This window comes from Colias eurytheme, chromosome 3 (genome assembly GCF_061535395.1).
Source record: "Colias eurytheme isolate Ceu_HAF_F1 chromosome 3, ilColEury1 Martin Lab GWU primary, whole genome shotgun sequence".
NCBI lineage: Eukaryota > Metazoa > Arthropoda > Insecta > Lepidoptera > Pieridae > Colias > Colias eurytheme.
This window is the reverse complement of record NC_142982.1, coordinates 10502542-10525010: the sequence shown is the minus strand read 5'-3', so window position 1 is coordinate 10525010 and position 22469 is coordinate 10502542. Positions and strand designations below refer to the sequence as shown.

General features: G+C 34.3%; 3 protein-coding genes across 4 annotated transcripts; 1 reads left to right on the top strand and 2 right to left on the bottom strand.

Moving 5' to 3' along the window:
* Positions 1-1006: 1006 nt before the first annotated feature.
* NdufA3 (NADH:ubiquinone oxidoreductase subunit A3) lies at positions 1007-1441 on the bottom strand. The gene has a single exon (XM_090118412.1). It carries the CDS (start codon positions 1303-1305, stop codon positions 1078-1080), a length of 228 nt encoding a protein of 75 aa, XP_089974538.1. The 5' UTR covers positions 1306-1441; the 3' UTR covers positions 1007-1077.
* Positions 1442-6710: 5269 nt separating this feature from the next.
* Got1 (Glutamate oxaloacetate transaminase 1) lies at positions 6711-21216 on the top strand. Of its 2 annotated transcripts, none has more exons than XM_090120062.1 (9): positions 6711-7003; positions 7441-7548; positions 13570-13643; positions 14110-14218; positions 17870-18087; positions 18414-18564; positions 19017-19182; positions 19835-19906; positions 20079-21216. In XM_090120062.1, the coding sequence occupies exons 1-9, from the start codon at positions 6892-6894 to the stop codon at positions 20296-20298; spliced, it is 1230 nt and encodes a 409-aa protein (XP_089976188.1). In that variant the 5' UTR covers positions 6711-6891; the 3' UTR covers positions 20299-21216. The 2 variants fall into 2 exon arrangements, with proteins under 2 accessions (XP_089976188.1, XP_089976189.1); XM_090120063.1 differs by lacking the exon at positions 6711-7003 and adding an exon at positions 7123-7231.
* Positions 8033-11206, bottom strand: LOC149909950 (uncharacterized). The gene has a single exon (XM_090120153.1). The coding sequence runs from the start codon at positions 10973-10975 to the stop codon at positions 8033-8035; it is 2943 nt and encodes a 980-aa protein (XP_089976279.1). The 5' UTR covers positions 10976-11206.
* Positions 21217-22469: the final 1253 nt, after the last annotated feature.

Here is a 22469-nt window from a genome sequence, read left to right as displayed (position 1 = left end):
TTATAAATAAATAAATCATATAAATTGTAATATTGATAAGTATGCAAGTTCTCTATAGTTAATCTTTGTTTAACTACCGCTGTCAAATCAATTATCAACGGGACACTGAAACCCAAACGTTTTACGTGCCTTAAATAGGTACAGACTACAGACCTGAACCGATTCCATTTCCACTTTATGTTCAATAAACGCGCCAAGTTTAAAATTCAATCTGACAAAATTTCACTGTTCCCATGAAAGTTCGATATGAAACCATGAAACACGTCAAAATTTCATATTTGTATGGGTGAAATAATATAAATTCTCGAATTTTGCCTGATAGAAATTATCGTAAAATCAGCGTACGATAATAACATGCTATCGTACATCGTACGTAGGCACCAAATTATCGTGTTTGTACGATAATTATCGTACGGTTGGGAACGCTGATACACATTAATGACAATTATGTAACTTTTATCTATATTTTATGGTAAATAATAAATATATATTTTTTTTTATGAAAATATATATCGAAAAAATATAACATGATCACTGATTAGCATATAACAATTGATAATAATGAAAAGTATAAATAATATTATCAGGGATTAATGCATTAAAAACACCCTTTAAAATAAATATTTGAAATATCCTCCGGCCTGTCTGCGATCAACAATCTATAATACCATTGAATAATTTCGCTATATGTCTACATTTTGTAACTATGTAGGTATACTTATCACACATATTCCGTATCTAAAATTTACATATTATATAAAGGTAAATAACAAACACCATTGATAATAATGAAAAGTATGAATAATATTATCAGGGTTTAATGCATTAAGAACATGCTTTAAAATAAATATTTGAAATATCCTCCGGCCTGTCTGCGATCAACAATCTATAATACCATTGAATAATTTCGCTATATGTCTACATTTTGTAACTATGTAGGTATACTTATCACACATATTCCGTATCTAAAATTTACATATTATATAAAGGTAAATAACAAACACCATTGAATGCACAGCACTATTTTTATTGTATGTTACATAATTGCATCTAACTTTATCGTAGTTTTAAAAACGCTCAATCTCTTATAATCTTCTTTACTCGGGGGTCATCTGGTCTCATGATTGTATAAAGTTGTTTGTATCTCCGATTATCACCATCGTTTTTATTGTATCTATAAAGACCAGCGCATCCTAGACCGATACCAATGAGACCCATCACAGTGGATGCATAAATTTCGGGGATCTCATCATAGCCTTGTTTAAACAATTGCCCTAAGGTTCTTCTGGCTGCTGGCGTGGCCATATTTAGAACATAGAACTATTCAATCGGAAATAAATGAAATAACACACACAGTCTGAGCAGGTTATTTTGCTCAGTTTTATTTCGAAAATCGAAGATCGAATTCTAAATTTTAATGAATATGATAAGAATTGTCACTGTCAAGTGTCAATTATCAAATTGTTATAGTTACGTTGCGTTCAATTTCTAAACATCTGCATTCCGAAATCATACTATCTCGTCGTAAAATAGTATTTTGTCATGTTAGGTAAACCGAAATTTCTCAAACATAAAATACATAATATTAACAGAACTGCGAACTTCGCAAAAAAGTAAATAGTTGGACATTGAGTGACGCCACAGGTAACGCTTGTTAAACAACGTTGGGCTTGGTCATTCAATTAATAAAATATATGTCTTCATCACAAGTCGTCATTCATTATTTTCGCTAGTAATTTAATCAAATAGCAGATCCAACCAGTTGACGAACACATACCTAATCCTAGCTCTATACATAAGCATTATTTTAAAATACATGCAAAAGTGACACTGTCTCTCTTCTTTACGCCTCAACCACTGAACCAATTTGGATAAAATTTGGTACAAAGATAACTTGAGACGTGAGAACTGTGTGCAAGGGACGCCGACATTGGTACCACCACACCTTTGTTTATTTTTTTTACTCCTTGAAAAGGATGGGCTAGTAGAAGCTCTATAGACAGAGCTCTTCAGATAATGGCGGGATAAACGCCAATAATTTGCCTTTTTTTAGAGCTGTGACTTTAATCATAATATTCTTTCTTAAACCTGCTGAACAACCACACCACACCACAACAAGTCTTAAATAAGAAAATCATGCCAGACATATTATATTAGCATTGCAGCTTTTGGTTTACGAATTTTACAAACTCAACCACATCAATATGCTGCCTTTACTCCGCATACGTGATACGTTTCATAAAATGGAACCTCTTGTTTCCTTTTTCGGACTAGATACAAGGTAAAACTGATAAAACTTACGTAGGTAGTAACTATTGAGTAATTTGTGACAAAAACTACAAAAACACGGGATATATTTTTTATTATATGCTTAATCTGTGACTTTGGCTGATATTATAATGTGAATTGTGAATCATCAAGGCATGTATTAATTACCCGGACCTTCGTTGTAATTATTCAATATTATTACGTAAACTGAAAAAAAATCTAAAAGTCGTGGAGAAAAATGGCAATATGGATTTTCACACAGAACAATAAAGAAATCATTTTATCGGGATGTGGATTTGCACAAACAAAATTGGCACCGTGCCCTGGCGAGTTGTTATCGTCACATCTATTCTAATAAAATGCACCATTTTAAACCCAATAACTGAAAATTTCATCAAAATCGAGCGAGTAGTTTGTAAAAAATGGTAACGTTTGTTCATATTCATTAATCGTAACATCCTCTCACCCCAAACATATTATACCGAAACTAAAGAATTGACCATTGTTATCATTTTTTTCTGTTGTAATTATTTTATATGTCGTTGATGAAAGCTGATGCTAATCAAAGAATACAATTAAATATTATTAAAAAAAAAAGTACAAAGTATAAACGTCATTACCTACATTTAAATTTATATTTTATAATCTCACTAGTGGTCCGCCCCGGCTTCGCCCGTGGTACATATTTCGCAATAAAAGGTAGCCTATGTCCTTTCTCCATACAAAATTTCATGCAAATTGGTTCAGTAGTTTAGGCGAGATTGAGTAACAGACAGACAGACAGAGTTACTTTCGCATTTATAATATTAGTATGGATTATTTTGAATTTTGAATAACTATTAACTATAAAATACTGCTATTTCAATTTCATTTCATAATATTATTATAATAATTAATACTTTTAATAATATTATCATAACTAATTCAAATTTTATTTTATTTTAATTACAATGACAATAATGTTTACAAGTTAATTTTATAGCCTAACTGAACCGGTTTAACCCGGGGTTTAGGCTTCAAAAATACGCGAAACGAAGTCGCGGGCAAAGCTAGTATAATTAATTTGTCTGTTTGTCAACTGCAGCTAGGTTAGGGAAATATTATATGATATTGGGAAAGAATAACGATAGCGCGAGTCTGAATTGTATAACCCCACTGTAACGACATCTATTGGCAATGTTCGAAAGTTGCGGCAACATGTGAAATGTCCTGAAAAATGAAACTGTTTGAATTTCGAAATGAAACATAGATTTCTAATATTATGTTATGTAGATACGTTAATGTTATTAATTAAAAAAGGTAACCTTAAAGGTTAGCTGTCAGTTGACTTAATAATATTATCAAAATTAACAAGTAATTTTTCACACAAAATATCGAAAATAGTAGGAATGAAGATTATAATGATGGATGATACTTAAAATTTTTGATGTTATATATATCATAAAGAGTAATAAATTCTCATAATATCATCCACAGAACATATAAATTCTCGGATAAGTAAACAATAAACCAAAAATATTACCTACAGTATTATTTAGCTTTTAAGGTTAGATCATCAAACCAGACCTCATTAAATTAATGGCACTAGCGATTTGTGTTATTAAAAGACGAAAAAGAAAACAAAAGGCATTCTGGGTACATCCTCTGAATGAACAGAGATACTTAAAAGGGCAGTTTGTGACACTGTACGAAGAGTTAAGGTAATACCCCGGAATTTTTTTTAATAAATTATTTTCGAATGTCTATAACAACTTTTGACGAATTGTTGGAAATAGTGGGGCCTCAAATAAAACTTCAAGATACCAACATGCGTTTGGCGATACCACCTGTACAACGATTGGCTGCTCTGAGGTAAGGCGCTTTTTTAGCGCTCGTCTGAATAATAGTAAGACCTCATTCGCACGAGAGTTAAAAAAGCGTTGCGTTAAAACCCGGCGTTGGCGCTTTTTAAACGTTCTCTCTGTGGTTGTTCATACTAACGCTTTAAAATCACTCATGTCTCGTCTCTGGCTTCAGTAAGACGTGGAAATGGTTTCTGCTAAAATAATTACGTAATGTCAGTTGCGTAATATCTTTATGATATTTATATTATTATATTTGCTTATAATTCCTCGGAAAGTTTGTTCTTAATAAACTACTTGTAGGTACCTACTTAGGTATTTGTTCAAACTCGTCATCGATAAACATGTTACTTAAAGGAATATGATAAAAAAACCTACTGTTTTAATTTTTATATGTTAGGTATATTTGAAAGAAAGAAAGATTGGCACTAGCGATTTGTGTTATTAAAAGACGAAAAAGGAAACAAAAGGCATTCTGGGTACATCCTCTGAATGAACAGAGATACTTAAAAGGGCAGTTTGTGACACTGTACGAAGAGTTAAGGCCCCGGAATTTTTTTAATTATTTTCAAATGTCTATAACGATTTTGAATACAGGAACGGACGAGACTCCACATCTATAATTAATAGTTCGGGATCAACAATCCACGACATCGTATCGATTTTCTGATGATTATAAGCACAACAAACACGTGCTACCGCTGAGCGAGCGTGCGGCATACTGAACGCAGCGCCGGCGCTTTTTTAGCGCTCGATCGTCTGAATAATAGTAAGAAGTTTCCTATGGTCTATTTTATTTAACGCCCAACGCCGAGCGTTGAAAATAGAACACTGCGCGATAAAAAAGCGTCGCGCTTTAAAAGCGCTGACGTGTGAACATATACTTGGGAATGCATTTGTTCTATTTGGACGCTTTTTTAACGGACGTTAAAAAAGCTCTCGTGTGAATGAGGTCTAAGAAGTTTCCTATGGTCTATTTTATTTAACGCCCAACGCCGAGCGTTGAAAATACAACACTGCGCGATAAAAAAGCGTCGCGCTTTAAAAGCGCTGACGTGTGAACATATACTTGGGAATGCATTTGTTCTATTTGGACGCTTTTTTAACGGACGTTAAAAAAGCTCTCGTGTGAATTAGACCTAACTAACTTAGATGGTTTATTGTGAATTGATTACATCATAAAATATAAAGTCAGCATTGAAAAAAGGTTTCAACCACAGGTTTCAACTTTCAGCTTTTGAGCTGCAATACGATAAACAGGTTTATTTCTTCGTATCTCAATTAAGTACCCAACAACTGCATTCGAATAGGTACCTAAGTAATTACCTACAAAAAAAGGTTATAATAACTTTGCAATCATATCCAACGACAGTAAATTTTTTTGACGCAGACAACCATTGATTGAAGTTATCAAACAGCTTTTATATTTAACATAAAGATTTTATCATTGTTGAATTTAAAAAGCGCAACTTGATAAAATGCCAGAGCCTCCCACTATTGGACATCAAGTGAACTTCGGCAAATCTTTGGTAGGCCTCATCAAGCAAGGCTTTTGGGAAATTCCGGCGGTTATGTGTTCCACAATAATGGGTTTTATAGGAATTGGCATGGGTTTATATGGCCTCCACAAGTATAACAAGGACAATGGAGAAAGTCGGGAATATAAGAATATTTATACGATCATGAGGCCAGAGGATCATAGAGTTGGTCGCTTGAGAAACCCAGTGTATACTCAGTACTAAATTGTTTCTAGGTTTAGACATGGTTTAGACTTTAGTTATTAAATATCTGTGTATTATTGCGCTATTGTGTACTTCCATTCATTGCTTTCTTTTTGCGTGTAAAATGCACCATTCATTGGTATTAATAAATTTAATAAAATAACGTTTTTAAAAACTAACTTTTGATTGTTGTAATAATTTAACGAGTAACCAATACATTCAAATAAAGCTTGTAATTAAATTGCAAACCTGACATGATTTTAATAAAAATGTGTAGGATTTTATCTTTGTAGCGCGAGCTCAATAAATTTCAGTCTGAATAATTGAACTTGTGTGTAGATCGAACTCTAAAATCTCAGTCTGAACCTGATGAGTCTGTCTGAAGTTTGAACTATATTATAATGACACAACAGGTAGTCGAGAAGAGTAATCATTAAATGAAAAAAATATGATGAATCGCCAAATTTGTTGCTAAGCCTAAAACTCGAGAACGGCTAAACCGATTTCGTTAATTCTTTTTTTATAATACTCCTTGAAGTACGAGGATGGTTCTTATGGAGAGAAAACGTAAACATGTATATTGTACATATGCCTGTACCACGGGCGAAGTCGGGGCGGACCTCTAGCGTGTAATAATAATATTTTATTGTATGGAAAGGAGAGTAAATTCCTTGCTTCTAAATTGATAGAAATGACAAAGACTAATTATTATTATATATCAGGTGTGTGATTAAGATATGTAGATTGTAGGTAGCTGAGATAAGTAAAATAAAAATGTACAAAATAAATACACAAAATAATTTTATGCAACCATGTATCGAAGCTCGACATGGGGATGATCACAGTCGAGTGTCGACTGTCACGTCTTGACATAGATGTAATTGACAGTGACGCAAATGACATTGTTTTTGTGAAAGGTCATATTGGTGAAATCTACTGATAAAAGTATTTTTTGTGATAAAAATATATTAAATAAGAGCATTTCAGTATCGATTGATTAAATCACTCTGTGTCGGTGTGTTGGCTAACTTGGTTGTTTTTTAAATAATAAAATAATAACAATGAGTTCACGTTTCGCGGTTGTCGAGCAGGGGCCACCGATTGAGGTGTTTCTGCTAAATAAATTATGTGCCGACGACACAAATAAAAATAAAGTGAATCTGGGAGTTGGCGGTAAGTGTAACAATTAGTTAAGTATATTTTTTGCGCGCAATGTTTGGAACAATATGCTACATAACAAATGTTATTATGTAATAATAATTGTTGTTATATCAGGATACCGGCATTGCAACCTATCGGAAAGCGAAAGGGGATGTAAATAAAAAAAATACGAAACGTAAAAATTGTATATTGTTTGCCGGTGATCAATCTTGATGATGTGCCAAAATATTGTAAACAAAAGTATATTTTTGACTATTGCTAAGGTTCAAGATCGAGTTGGCTGACTTGTGTTAAAAATAAACTTATTTTGATTGTACTATAAATATTGGATAGCTCAATGTATTTGAAAGGATATTCTATTTTATATCACCTATTTTTTTTTTAATTATACATTATTGATCTCTTTTTTCATTATTTAACCTGTTATTGAATTTTTCACAACTTTACAGCATACAGAGATGAAAATGGAAAACCCTGGGTATTGCCAGTTGTGCGTAAAATGGAAAAACAGATGGCGGCTGATGGAACTCTGCTCCATGAATACCTACCTGTACTTGGTAAGAATTTGTTAATTACAAGTTTCTGTTAAGTAGATTGACTGTAAAACTATTGAATTAATATTCTTAATTGTGATTGAAGCATGGAAAAGTTGTGCTGATTTTTTAAATTTTGGAAGTTATAAATTCTTTCCCTTTAAACTTATATTAATGGAAAAAAAATAGTTTTCAAAAGTATTAATACAAAAATAATTCAGTATTAGTGTAATATAATGGAAATGGCACACACTTTCTTAACAAACATTAGTAGGCATATCTTATCAGAAAATACAATAAGTTTTATATTGCACTGATTAACCTATAAATGTTTATTTATTTATTTATTTATTTATTTTATTTAAAAAACATCACATGCCATTACAGGACAATGCCCAATGCGACACAGATACAATTTTATTTTACAAAAGAAACTTATCTAACTTAAATACTAAATTAAAATTACATACATAACTTAACATAGACATAGAAAAATTTAAAGAACTTACTAACAATAACAGATTAACTGCAATATCACCCTTGCGAATTCACTCATAGGACAATGAAATAAGTCCGCTCTTTCGTGCGCTTCATTTATTATGCGGATGGCCCGTACCATTGGTGCTTTCGCAAGAAGGTTGGTTCGTGCTGTGGGCACTAGCAACAGTGGTGAACGGTGCCGTTTCCACGCGAATCTGGTGGGGACGCAGAAACTCACACATTCAAGTAGTCTTGAGTTCTGTTCCCTACCACGAAGAAGACTTATAATATAAACGGCAAGCGAAAAATCTCGCCGTACACTCAATTGATTGTACCCCACCATACCCAATACAAATAAGGTAGGGTACATCAACGGATAAAAAGGATATACACCATACAGTTTTAAATATAAATGTCTCATGAATTTATTTTGGACCCGCTCTAACATTAAATTATATTTGTCTTCATGAGGAGCCCATATTGCAGCATTGTGTTCCAAACGACTTCTTACTAACGCGTTATATAGAACCTTAAGTGTTGTAATGTTAGTAAAGTCCTTAGCCTGTCTCAAAACAAATCCAAGGTTCCTGTATGCCGTTTTACATGTTTTTATTATATGTTCCCGAAACCTCAGATCAGACGAGAACCAAACGCCTAAGTCGCGACCCTGCGTCATACGCTGAATTGAAACCGGTCCTATTTTGTAGTCGTACAAGAGAGGAGACCGATTACGATGGAAACTCATTACCGAACACTTAGTAGGATTGAAGTGAAGCTTGTTTTGACAACTCCAATGAAGGATCCTAGAAACATCGTTTTGTAGGCGTTCACAGTCTGACAGATTTCTTACTTCGGCGTATAATTTCAGATCATCTGCGAATAGTAAACACTGACCATAAGTGAGGACGCCCGGCAGGTCATTAATCATGATAGTGAACTCTAAAGGACCGAGGTTACTACCCTGACTTACACCGGATCTAGTGAAATATGACTGCGATTCGCAGCCATTATAGTCGACATATTGTTGTCTGTCTTTCATATAGGAGGCCCAAAATTTTATCAATTTCGGAGTAAATCCCACCCCCGCAAGCTTTCCCAATAGCACATCATTGTCTACTGTGTCAAAGGCTTTTTTAAAGTCCAGGTAGATAACATCTACCTGAACTCCAGTGTCCACCGCAGGTACTACGTGTGCCATTAAGTTGAGCAGATTAGTAGTAGTACTTCGCGCCGGTCTGAATCCATGTTGTTCCTCGCATAGCTGTGCTGACACCTGCGAATACACGCCCGCCTGTATTGCCGATTCAAAAACTTTTGCTGGCGTTGAAAGAACGGCTACTGGTCTGTATTCGCTGATGATCGGTCCCGCTTTACGCTTAGGAACGGGAATAACTCGAGACGTTTTCCATATATTTGGAAACATGTTGGAGTGTAAACATGCGTTAAATATGCGTTGAAGGGGTTCAGCCAGCACCCTACTACAATCCTTAAATAAGAATGCTGGTATACCATCTGGGCCAGCAGAACTTTTGGGTTTAAGGCGCGCCAATGCTTTTCTGACCTCTCCTACTGTCATCATATCGATTTGAACGCGCGCGCTACTCGACCCCATAGCTGCCGCCGCATTCGCATCTAAATTTGGTGCACAATTGCTGTAAACACTTTGAAAGTACTGAGCAAACTGAATAGCACACTCTTCATTATTTAAAAGTCTACCATCTTTCATAATAATACTCCTGCTTGAAGACCTTCTCGCTTTGACATATTGCCAAAATAATTTCGGGTCTTTCGAAAACTGAAGTTGTATTTTATTTTTGTAACTATCATAAGCAATTTTAATATCAGTTTTTACAGCCGATCTTAACAATGAGAATTCATTATAATCGCTCGCTAACTTAGATTTTTTATACTTTCTCTGAAATGAAGCCTTTAATTTAATTTTATTTATAAGATCTCTTGTATACCAGTTAGGGTAGTGATACTTACACGAACCATTATTTTTTTTAGCTTTTCTAGGTACGCATTCATCTAAAACACTATCTAGTATACTGTAAAAATATTTTAACATCTCATCGACATCCTGTATGTCGTATAATGTAGACCAATCAACTGAACCTAACCGCGAATACAATAGAGGAAAATCGGCCTTATAAAAATTCCATTTCGGGCGCGCATTGCAGTCCATAGAATTAGATGCGGAATGGTCGGCACCGGACGACGGCGCTGGCGGCTCCGATGCGGTGGAGACGATGCGCACACTCACCGCGAGCGGCGGGTGATACTCATCCACGGGCACCAAGGGCTCGTCGGCCGCCGACACCGACACCTCCCCGTGACACCCTGCGTGACAGACCCAGTCTAACTGACGACCCATACAGTTAGGCACGGTGTTATGTTGAGTGAATTCGCAATAGGTTAAAAAGTATTCATAATAATTGCTTATATTTACTGGACATGAATATATATTTAAGTCTCCGATAACAATAATTTCTTTATACTTAGTACATAATTTTTCTATTATACTAAACAACAATAAATAATCAGTCTCAGAACTATTTGGAGGAATATAAACTACACAACACAAGAATAGAAAGTTATTTTTTAAGAAAACACTTGCACATACCATTTCAAAGACACAGTTGTTTATCGACACTGAGGGTATGCGTACCGGTCGTAATTCGAACCGTTGTGTGGCCACGAGAAACGCACCGCCCTGTTTCCGACCGTCCGATCTGTCACAACGTAATATTTGGAATCCCAAAGGAATAATTTCGGAGTCTTGTATGGATTCATTACAACCGGATTCCGTGATGGCGTATAAATCAAAGCTTACTGTATTTAAATTGTTTCTAAATTCTTCCAATTTTGTTCTAAGACCTCTAACATTTTGGTAAAAAATTTCTATTGATTTAACTACTTTTCGGTTTTTTTGCTGCCTTACGAAACCAAATCCATTCGCTAAACTCTGCATTGACTGGCCATATTTCGGGTTGGTTCAATGTATTAAATAAATTTTCTGGTACACCAATAATAAATGATGCATAATCCCGCGCCGTTTTGTGTTTAATTTTATCTATCTTAATCGAATGATCCGGGCCGCAAACATTTTTCACATAATTTGTTAAAGTTTCCAACGAAGTTTCTGGGTGTAAGCGCCATACGTGCAAGTACTTTTTACGTTCCATTCCCTTTAATATTAGTGTATCTTTATTGCTCCCTACACGTACTCTCTTACGTTCACTCGATTGCTCGTTGTGACGGGTAACATTATTATTATTATTATTTTCACGCACATTCATACATATATCTTTACCTGTGCCTTGCCCTACGCAATCCCCTTTATCTTTAAACAAAGGCGCACAAGTCGAAGCTATTTTTATGGGCGATGTTGACGACGTCGCGGCCGTAGGTGTGGTGGCCGCAAAAGAGTTTACACTTAATATCTCTGTGATAGCATTACTTTTATTAGCTTCCTGTAATGGCTTATTAATATATGTGGATTTCGAAGATCTCGAAGTGTCACATCCTGTTTTTGATATATTTGCCCTGGTGTTAGTTTTAATGCATTGTTTTTCTTCAAGCGAACTCAAAATCTTTAGTGCCGCGTCTAACTTGTTATTTGTGTCACTCAGTTGCTTTTGCAAAATAGCTATTACGTTTGCTTGGATATCAAATCGGGAATCCATTTCGGAACGTAATTGAATTAAATGCTCCAGCAACACAGAATCCGTGCTTAAAGGCGAAGACGTATGATATCTTAATTGATTCCCGCGCTGCATATTTATATTATTATCGGGTGTAACGAGTGACGTATTGCACACAGTTATAAAACTCTTATTTGGCGATTGAGTACATTCAGAGCAAACCCAATTTGTCTTGTAATCATTAGTAAATGCGTGGAATAATTCTATTTCAATATTAAGACATTTTAAGTCATACCTTTTCATGCATTTAAGCTTAGAGCATTCCAAATATAAATCATCGTGTATTTGCAAGCCGCAAGCGTTACAACCAATTTTGCTAGTCATTGTAGATACTAGATGTAACAAACCGGTTTCTGTGCGTAGAGTCGGTGTGCAAAAGAGATGAATTATTTTAATTCCAAGAACCTCTCCTTTACCCGAGGTGAGGAGGAGCTTCCCTCCGCTCGTTAGTAATACAGCGTCCAAAAATAAGTTCACTTCACTTTAGTACTTATTGCACTGTTTATCGGTTTACTTTTTTGTTAATTTCGCATGAATTTAGCACTCGATAATTTAATTAAAACAAATAACACGTCTGCGCTTAGCGACAGCGGAAGACTGTGTTAATCTACCTTTAAGATTAAAAATTATTTATGTAATATCTTTTTCCTTACCCCTTAAAATGACCAGTTTACTATCAATCTCCAAATAGATATGTTATCTATTCACAATGACATAACACCATAATAATTTTTTAAATATGTAATATTTTTCCTACAGTTGATAAGCAAAGGTTTTTTTTTTATATAAGACAACTTGTTATCATTGTTTTTTTCTTAGTTTATTTAAATTTAAATTGCAAAGAATCATATTGTGAATATTTATGACTGATACTTATTTTGGATGGTATGAATTCAGAATTTAAATTTTAGCTCTGATTCTTGATGAGCGTCCATTTAGTCATAGAAGAATTTTTAATATGTAATTTAGATTGTATTATTAAAAACTACTTAATCCGTCAGTCCTCGGATCACAGACACAATAGAAAATCTATTGTGTCTCGGCCTGATCGGGCCGCTCGGTGGTCAATGGGTTAACAAGTTAGCACATAAAATGTTTGTGTTCTTAGAATATTCATTATTATAAGATCAGGATAAAATAATTTAAAATCTTCAATGTAAAGTGGGGAATCTATAAATTTTGAAGTGAAACTTCTTTAGACGCGTTTGCGGCGATTTTGGTATCTTATCTTGCTTAAAGAAGTTTTACTTCTGACACGTGTGCTCGACACACACACTCTTTTTGTTAAAATACCCTTGTAGTATCTTATGCAATGTCTGTTTAGTAAATATAAGACAACCTTGAAAAATACTTCACATACATGTGAATGGATGTTATTAAAAATATGTTAATAATGATGAAACTTATTTACTGTATTTGAGTATTGTCTCTTTACTATTATGTGATATTATATAATAAATAATATTATTGTTATATACAGGGTGTAATCATTAAGTGTGCACAGGCGATTTTTCCGTAACTATTGCAGATATCAAAATATCAGTTTAAAGTTTTTTTAATATCTGTAATAGTTACGGAATAATCGTCTGCACTCTGCGCACACTTAACAATTACACCCGGTAAGTTGTAGGTCTGTATGTATGTATTATGTAAATCAGTGTTCCCTTTTATTCCAAAAATTTTGGCCATAGGACAAATAGCTGCAAATTTGTGAGAAAATTAATGAGTTATTTTTTTAGTACAAATAAATTATAATAAATACCAGCATTGTGGAGTATTGTACCAAAACCTTTTCTATATTATCTACTGATTTGTTATACCAAAAGTATTAGTTTATATTATCTAATAATTTTAATTGCAGGCCTTGAACAATTCAGCAACTTGTCAGTTTCTATGCTGTTAGGTGAAGACAGTCCTGCTTTGGCTGAAGGAAGAGTAAGTTTATAATTAACTAGCCTTCTGCGCTAGAAAGTTCTTTTGAAGAAAACTTCACAAATTATTGCATACTGAAACCTCAAAAACCCCCATCAAAATCCATTGTGTAGTTTTAAAGATTGAAACATTCATAGGAATGAATAAACAGTGACAGCGACTGTGTTTTATACTATGTAGTGAAAATATTTGTTATTTTATTCATCTATATTTGTTTGTACATTATAAGTTATGTTATCTCAATTTTAAATATTTACTGAGATAGATTAAAACACAATGTATTTTATTTATACAATTTCTCTTATTATCTTATCTTACAATAAATAAGCCTGTTAGTTTGTTTCGGTACAGATTAATTACTCAAGAACTACCTTCTAAAATATATAGTTTTATTTCATCAGTGGTCACATACATTATTTATGAGTAACTAAGAAGAGTGGATAATGTGTTAATAATATGTTTATTACAGGCTTTTGGTGTCCAAACATTGTCAGGAACGGGAAGTTTAAGAGTTGGTGCGGAATTTTTGAACAAGCACCTTAAATACACAACATTCTACTACTCGAGTCCAACATGGGGTGAGAAAGATTCATTAACTAAATTAATATAATATTATGTAAATTTAAATGATATATGGATCTTTCTATTGATAAACTGAAAGCTTTCTATAATAATACTACTGAGATTTTGTCAGGATCTGATGATTCTTTTATTTTACTGGGGGATTTCAATACTCCTAACTTAGATTGGATTAATTGTAACGCGACGAAAACTGCTACTCCTAGACCTTTGTTTAATGACGTTAAAGTCAACTTAATTTTAGACTTGATGACTTATGGCAACCTTAACCAGTACAATTTTATCAAAAATAACAATAATCGCACTCTGGATTTATTTTTTGCCCGTTTGATTCCGGTATCACTTGAACCCTCAATCGCACTTAGTAAAATGGACGTTCATCATCCACCTTTTGAAGTGTGTGTGAATGACATTTACGTCCCGTCCCTCGAACCATGTAAGAATAATAAAATCTTAAATTTTAGAAAATGTGATATAAATAAATGTAAAGATGAACTTAGGAATATTGATTGGAAGGTTCTCCTTTCCTCCGCGGATATAAATGAAAATCTAACACAGTTTTATGACACTCTAAATCTCATCATTAAAAATAATACACCTTATAAGCAACAAAGAAATTCATCAGTACCTATTTGGTTTAGTAACTCTCTAATCAAATGCCTACGGGAAAAAGAGAAATTTCATCATAAATTTAAAATGTATAAGAACCCACGTGATTATGACACTTTCTCTCTTTTGCGTAAAAGGTCTAAAAAGATGATGAAGGAGTGTTATAACAATTATTTAAAAGATGTTGAATCGTGTCTACATAAAGGTAACATTAAATTATTCTGGAATTACGTAAAGAGTAAAAATAAATGTTCAAGTTTTCCCCAACTAGTTAAATATAATAACATTGTTGCTACTAAAGGTAGTGATGTCTGTCAAACATTTGCTAAATATTTCCATTCTGTATATGAAAATAATGCCATTGTTGAAGATCCCGTCCACAACAATTGGTCTAATTGTCTTAACAAAGTAGTAATTGAAGCGCATGATGTTAAAAAACTTCTTAAACAATTGGATCCGAACAAGGGTCCTGGACCGGACGGTATTCCATCTCATTTTGTTAAATCTTGCTATAACGAACTCACCTTACCACTTTATATAATTTTTAATAGATCTCTATCTACAGGCATCTTTCCTGACTTTTGGAAGATCGCTCACGTAATTCCAATATTCAAATCCGGCGATAGATCGGACTGTTGTAACTACAGACCCATCTGCATACTAAATTGCTTTGCTAAAATATTTGAACGTGTTATTTACAATCAAATTTACAATTTTGTTAAACCTTTACTTATTTCTGAACAACATGGATTTGTCGCGCGTAAATCAACAACATCTAATTTAACTGAATATGCTGACTATCTCCTAGAAACTTTGGACAACAAAGGACAAGTGGATGTCATTTACACCGACTTTCAGAAGGCGTTCGATAAAGTCAACCATGAGCTCCTGATTAAAAAGCTGATGATTTGTGGCATACATGGGAACTTATTGCGTTGGATCATCTCGTACATTAAAAACCGCACTCAAATAGTTGCTCTCAACGGCTACCTATCTGAACCCTATTCTGTTCCTTCCGGTGTTCCCCAAGGTTCCCATCTTGGCCCTCTTTTGTTCGCGGTTTTTATAAATGATGCACCCTTACGATTTAATATAGGTAGTAAATGTCTACTTTATGCGGATGATCTGAAACTATATAGAAAAGTCGAAAACATTGCTGACTGTCAGTTGCTTCAAGAAGACTTAATTGCTCTTCATGCCTGGTGTAAGAGAAATTTAATGAAATTAAATACCTCTAAGTGTCATGTTGTCACATTTACTAATAAAGTAAACAGTATTAACTTTTCGTATCAAATTTCAAATATTATCTTAGGTCGTAAAGAATTCATACGAGATCTAGGGGTGACATTCGATAAAAGTTTATCATTTATCGATCATGTCGAATCTACTGTCAAAAAAGCCAATCAAAATTTAGGCTTTATATTACGAATGTCCAGATCTTTTAAAAATAAAAATAGTGCCCTAATTCTTTATAAATCTCTGGTCCGTAGCACCCTTGAATATGGCTCCTCAGTGTGGTCTCCATTCTACAAAACACATATCGACAAGCTCGAATCGGTACAAAAACGATTTTTACGTTCTGTATGCAATCGTGAACACCTTAGAAGATCCTTGCCCACCTATGACATTCGACTTAAATATTTCAATTTGGATTCACTTGAAATGCGACGTAAATTCATTGATTTAACTTATATGTATAAAATTATCAATAACCTAATTCACACCGATATGCTTTGTAAATTCTCTTTATATTGTAACGCTCGTGTCACTCGGAACGCTAAACCCTTCTATATACCCGCCACTCGCTTATATATTTCTTATAATAACCCAGTATATAGGTTATGCCGACTATATAACGAAATAGTTAATAAAGATAACACTATTGACATATTTTCAAATAGTCTAGCCAGTTTTCGTCGCTTAGTACTTACTGCTCTGCGTAGCACCTGAAGCATACGGATTTATGTCTAATCTTGTTAGCCTAAGTATATCTTTTATTGTATTTTTTTTATTGTTGTGGTAACAGTATTTTTAATTGTTTTAATATCTTTCACACTCTAAACATTTGTGTATCCATAGAATAGGCTTATACATAGAACGTTATTAATTGTACTTGAATAATTTGTTTGTTATATTGTTGTATAAGCTGTTTGGAAACTAATAAAATAAAATAAAAATAAAATAGATATACTGATATATTGCCAGATAAATTTGTCAGTAATATAATAAACACTTAAAATCTATAGTGAGTTTAAAAATTGTAAAGTATGAATATATACCTAAATAAAGTTGTTAAGTAAAGATATAATTTATGTTCAGGTTACGCTTTAATTACAGAACACTTAAATGTGTACATAAATGCCTTAATTAAATTGTGAAATAGAAAAAGTTATGGCTTTTGTTATCAGCTTTCAATTGATTCATTTTGTGTTGAGATGTTACCCACTGATATGTACAAAAATCAAGTTAATTTAAGATGACCGGTGGAAACAATAATTTTGTAGCTAAAATCGTGATCTATAAGTACAAATTTGGCACAAATAGGCACTGTATAAAATTAAATAAAAGACAGTTGTTTAGTTAAATAAATAATTTTGGAAACTGTGCTATTATTTGTTTCTTTAACGAAAATAAATGATGAAAATCGCTTTATCGTTGTACAACGTGAAAGCGATTTTAAAATATCAATGATGTAATGTAATTAGTTTTCCGCCCGCACCTTCGCCCGCTTTGTTTTAAACAAAAAGCTTATTGCCAAATTAATTTGATTTTTTAAACCTATAAATATATGGTTAAAACTTCCTCGAGTTCTTTAGGCGCGTTGAGAGTAAAATTTCAAGGTCGCGTCATGGCAATACCGTCATGTCATGGAGTAAGGCGACGATTTTGGTATCTTTGAATCTTGTCAAAGAAGTTTCATTTCTGACTTGTGTACTCGGCACACACGCTCTATTTTTTAACTGTCCCTTTGAAGTGGATCCAAATCGAGTTTACGTAAGTCGATTATAGGCGAAGCTAATAAAAGCGTGTATTTTTTTTAGAAAACCATCACTTGGTATTCGTGAACTCTGGCTTCACGTCACCACGCACTTACCGCTATTGGAACCCCAAAACTCTGGCGATCGATTTCGACGGAATGATCGAGGATCTACAGAAGGCGCCAGAGAACTCTGTGGTGATACTGCACGCGTGCGCACACAACCCGACCGGCATTGATCCCACGCAAGAGCAGTGGATCAAGATCGCTGATGTTATGCAGGTTTGTTATGCTTGGCTATTGCCAATATTTAAATGATATTTTAATGTTTGGGAAATGATTGTTAAAAAATAATGTTTAATACAATTTTCTATCTGAGGAATGTTTTTCGTGATAACGGGGTGCTTTTATAACCAATTTATAAATTGCCGGAAAGTGGAGATTTTTTCATTTGTTTGTACATAATTCTTTATAAAACAGCAATTCACATACATAATTTGCGTTTTAATTACGATGTTCAAATTTCATACCGTAAATAGAGTTTTGAAAGTGTTTTCAATTGGATTTTTTGTGTCGAATTTGAATTTAATACTGTTCTTTTTGTCCAGGAACGCAAATTGTTCCCGTTCTTCGACAGTGCGTACCAGGGCTTCGCATCAGGTGACCTCGAGCGAGACGCGTGGGCGGTGCGCTACTTCGTGAAGCGCGGCTTCGAGCTCGTGTGCTCGCAGTCGTACGCGAAGAACTTTGGGCTCTATAGTGAGTGCGATAGGGGCTAGTTTTGTGCGAATTACACATAATTCGGTAGGAAAAAAATATTTTTAATTCCACAGAATTAATATATTTTTTTCCTACTAGTATTTTTTATGACAAGTAAATGTTACTGTATTTTTTACTAAACGTAAAAACAACCTTACCTTAATTGATGTATTTCTTTTTGAATAGGATGCGGATTCAGTAGATTTCCTACTCATAGTACTATTGAATTCTGTAACAAATAATTTATTGCTAACAAGAGGTCCGCCCCGGCTTCGCCCGTGGTACATATTTCGCAATAAAAGGTAGCCTATGTCCTTTCTCGGGTATCAAAATATCTCCATACCAAATTTCATGCAAATTGGTTCAGTAGTTTAGGCATGATTGAGTAACAGACAGACAGACAGAGTTACTTTCGCATTTATAATATTAGTATGGATTATTTTTGTTTCCAGACGAGCGTGTCGGCAACCTTGCCTTCGTAGTATCAGACGCCAAACTGATCCCCGCGATGAAGTCGCAGCTCACGTGGGTGGTGCGCGGCTCGTACTCCAACCCGCCGGCACACGGGGCGAGGGTTGTGGCCAACGTGCTCGCTGATGCCAAGCTGTTTGACGAGTGGTGAGTGGCGGGCTTTATGTGGCAAGTGACAGGTGACAGGTGGTGCGGGATGGAGTGGTAAGCTTTAGGTTTTGACAGGTGGGCGAGTGGTGAGCTTTAGGTTTTGACAGAGGGCGAGTGGTGAGCTTTAGGTTTTGACAGGAGGGCGAGCGATGAGCTTTAGGTTTTGACAGGAGGGCGAGCGGTGAGGTTTAGGTTTTGACAGGAGGGCGAGCGATGAGCTTTAGGTTTTGACAGGAGGGCGAGCGGTGAGGTTTTGACAGGTGGGCGAGCGGTGAGCTTTAGGTTTTGACAGGAGAGCGAGCAGTGAGCTTTAGGTTTTGACAGGTGATGGGTTGATTGGCGCGCTTTAGGTATTGATTGACAACAGGACGGGGGAGGACAGGTTGAGGGGGAGGGACTTGTAGCGCGCTTACTTATAAGTTATAACAACACAATTTGAAAACTTCTTCGTCCCTTTCACAGGCCGAATGCTATAATGTAATAAATTTCTGAGTTTTTTGAATTCACAATTTACAAAAAAAGTATAAATTACATAAAGTAATTGATCACAGAATCAGATCACATATAAAATCAATTATTCAATCAAAATATTCTATTAAAATTAATATCTTTATTTAGACTGTTATATAATTTATGAATTTTTTTTCAGGAGAGACCACATAAAAATGATGTCTGCTAGAGTGATGCAGATGAGAGAAGCGCTTCGTGCTGAGCTTATCAAGTACGTATTGAATATATTATAATTATAGGTGAAATTTTAATACTGATAATTTTAAACACTTGCCAAAAACAGAAAACAACTAATTTATACAATAAGTAGTTTTCAAATATTATAATAATAAGTTCTTTCAAATATTTACACAATTAATAACATTTAAATATATTTTTTTCAGACTGGGCACACCAGGAAACTGGGACCACATAGTGAAACAAATCGGCCTCTTCTCATACACGGGTCTCACACCGAAACAGTGCGAATATCTCATACAAGAACACCACATTTATTTGTTGAAGTCCGGGCGTATCAACATCTGTGGCCTTAACCCAAGCAATGTGCAATACGTAGCGAAGGCCATCAACGACGCCGTCACAAAGTTCCCGGCTGAAGAGTAATGCTTTTATATCATTATATTCATTTTGTCTGTGTGATTGTACAATTTGTGTATTATATGTGAATCGGGCAACACAGTTGATTTATTTTATCTGTATTCATAAGAACGTCACAACAACGAATAGTGTTTAAAAATAGAACTGTAGTTGTAGGTACGGTTTGTGTAATCTGTGGTTGAAATTGCGCGGGAAATTTGACAGACAGCATTTATTATGGCGGCTACTTTACGCTGAATTGTACGATCGCACACACAATCAGCTTTTAAGTGAGATTATTATTTTAATAAAAGGCAATTAATATCGGAAATAGAGCAATTTTTATAACTATATACATATTACATAATATAGATGCTATTATTTATATACACGTTTTTTAACTACAAGAGAATAGTGTGAAAATAGAACTAAACCCACTTGCCTTAACGCTTATAAATAGTATAGACTCTAATATAGCATTTTAACATTTATATTATAATCCATTTGGATACTTTTTCTTTTAATTCGGTTTGAGATTATTGCACTGCCGCAAGGGACGAAATCGTGTTCAATTTAAAGTGAGGGACCTTTTTGGTCGATATTTTTATGAAAGCTGGATATTTTCTTGTTATTTGTTAACTATAATCGAGTATTTATGCGCTTTTAGTTATTGCATGATTAAACGTGAATATTTAGAGTTCCTTAATAGTTTATTTGTATCAACTATCATACAATGTTGAATGTAATCAAATGTTATGTTTATATTTAGGTGTATAACGTCTATGAATCTGTATTATTGTAACATTCAAATATAATTTGTGTTAAGGTTTTGAATTTTTTATAATACATTCGTGATCTACAAACTCCCAGACGCATAATATGATTGTGTAGTATTTTTTATTTAGTTCCTTGTAAGAAATGTTGCAAATATAATCTCAGTTACAATTCTTGTTTTATTTATTTTTACCGTCCTCATTAACATCGTTAGACATAATAGGTGAAATTGGGTAGTGATATAATTTTATTACAGGTGTGGAAACTGGAATCCCAGTTATAATAATAATTATTATAGTAAACTACATGACATACCTTTTTCAAAAAAATGTGTAAGAATGCTCACACATATTTACAATGCCTACTTTTTATATAATTATTAAAGACCTTATAGGGTTGTTATTTATTTATTTATTTATTTTATTCAGGTCAGCCAACAGTTGTTTACATCAACACAAACATACAGATACAAGAACACAAAATAACTTATATAAATGCAACAGCTACTTACAGGCTAACACCACATGCAAAAACTTCTTTTTTTTTTAAGAAAAGAAAAACAGAACGGTTATGAAAACGGTTGTTATATTTGGTTCTTATACTGATAGCATCAAATCGTACCAGAAACTTTACCTTAATTAATTTATTCAAAGTTCAAATACATAGTAAAAAGAGAAGTCAATGAGTACCTAAATCGTTTTTGTTAATACATATATGTATACTAAAGTATATTTCACCACATTCGCTTCTATTGGTGACGTTATGTTATTTAGGCTGTAGCCTACTTCGACAAATTTGTCGAAGTAGTCAATTGACTACCTTTGGTATCAAATAAAAAAACAAAAAAAAAATCAAATCAGTAGTTTCCGAGTTTAGCCCGATGATCCAAACAAAAAAACTCTGTGTCGCCGCACACGAGCCACAAGCGCTGCCACGAGAAGTTAGAATCATGTAGCGTGTGGCGGCCACCGGCGCGGCGTCAACCGTGTGCGGCGAGTCCATATAAAATGTATGAAAATTATAGGAAACTAGCGGTCCGCCCCGGCTTCGCCCGTGGTACATGTTTACGTTTTCTCTACATAAGAACCATCCTCGTACTTCAAGGAATATAATAAAAAAAGAATTATCGAAATCGGTTCAGCCGTTCTCGAGTTATGCGCTTACCAACACATTTTGCGATTCATTTTTATATATAAGACTAGTGGTCCGCCCCGGCTTCGCCCGTGGTACATGTTTACGTTTTCTCTACATAAGAACCATCCTTGTACTTCAAGGAATATAATAAAAAAAGAATTATCGAAATCGGTTCAGCCGTTCTCGAGTTATGCGCTTACCAACACATTTTGCGATTCATTTTTATATATAAGACGAGCTGGTGCGTTGTGCGCGGGCTGCAAGCAGCCCGCGAGCCCCTTTTGCCCCTG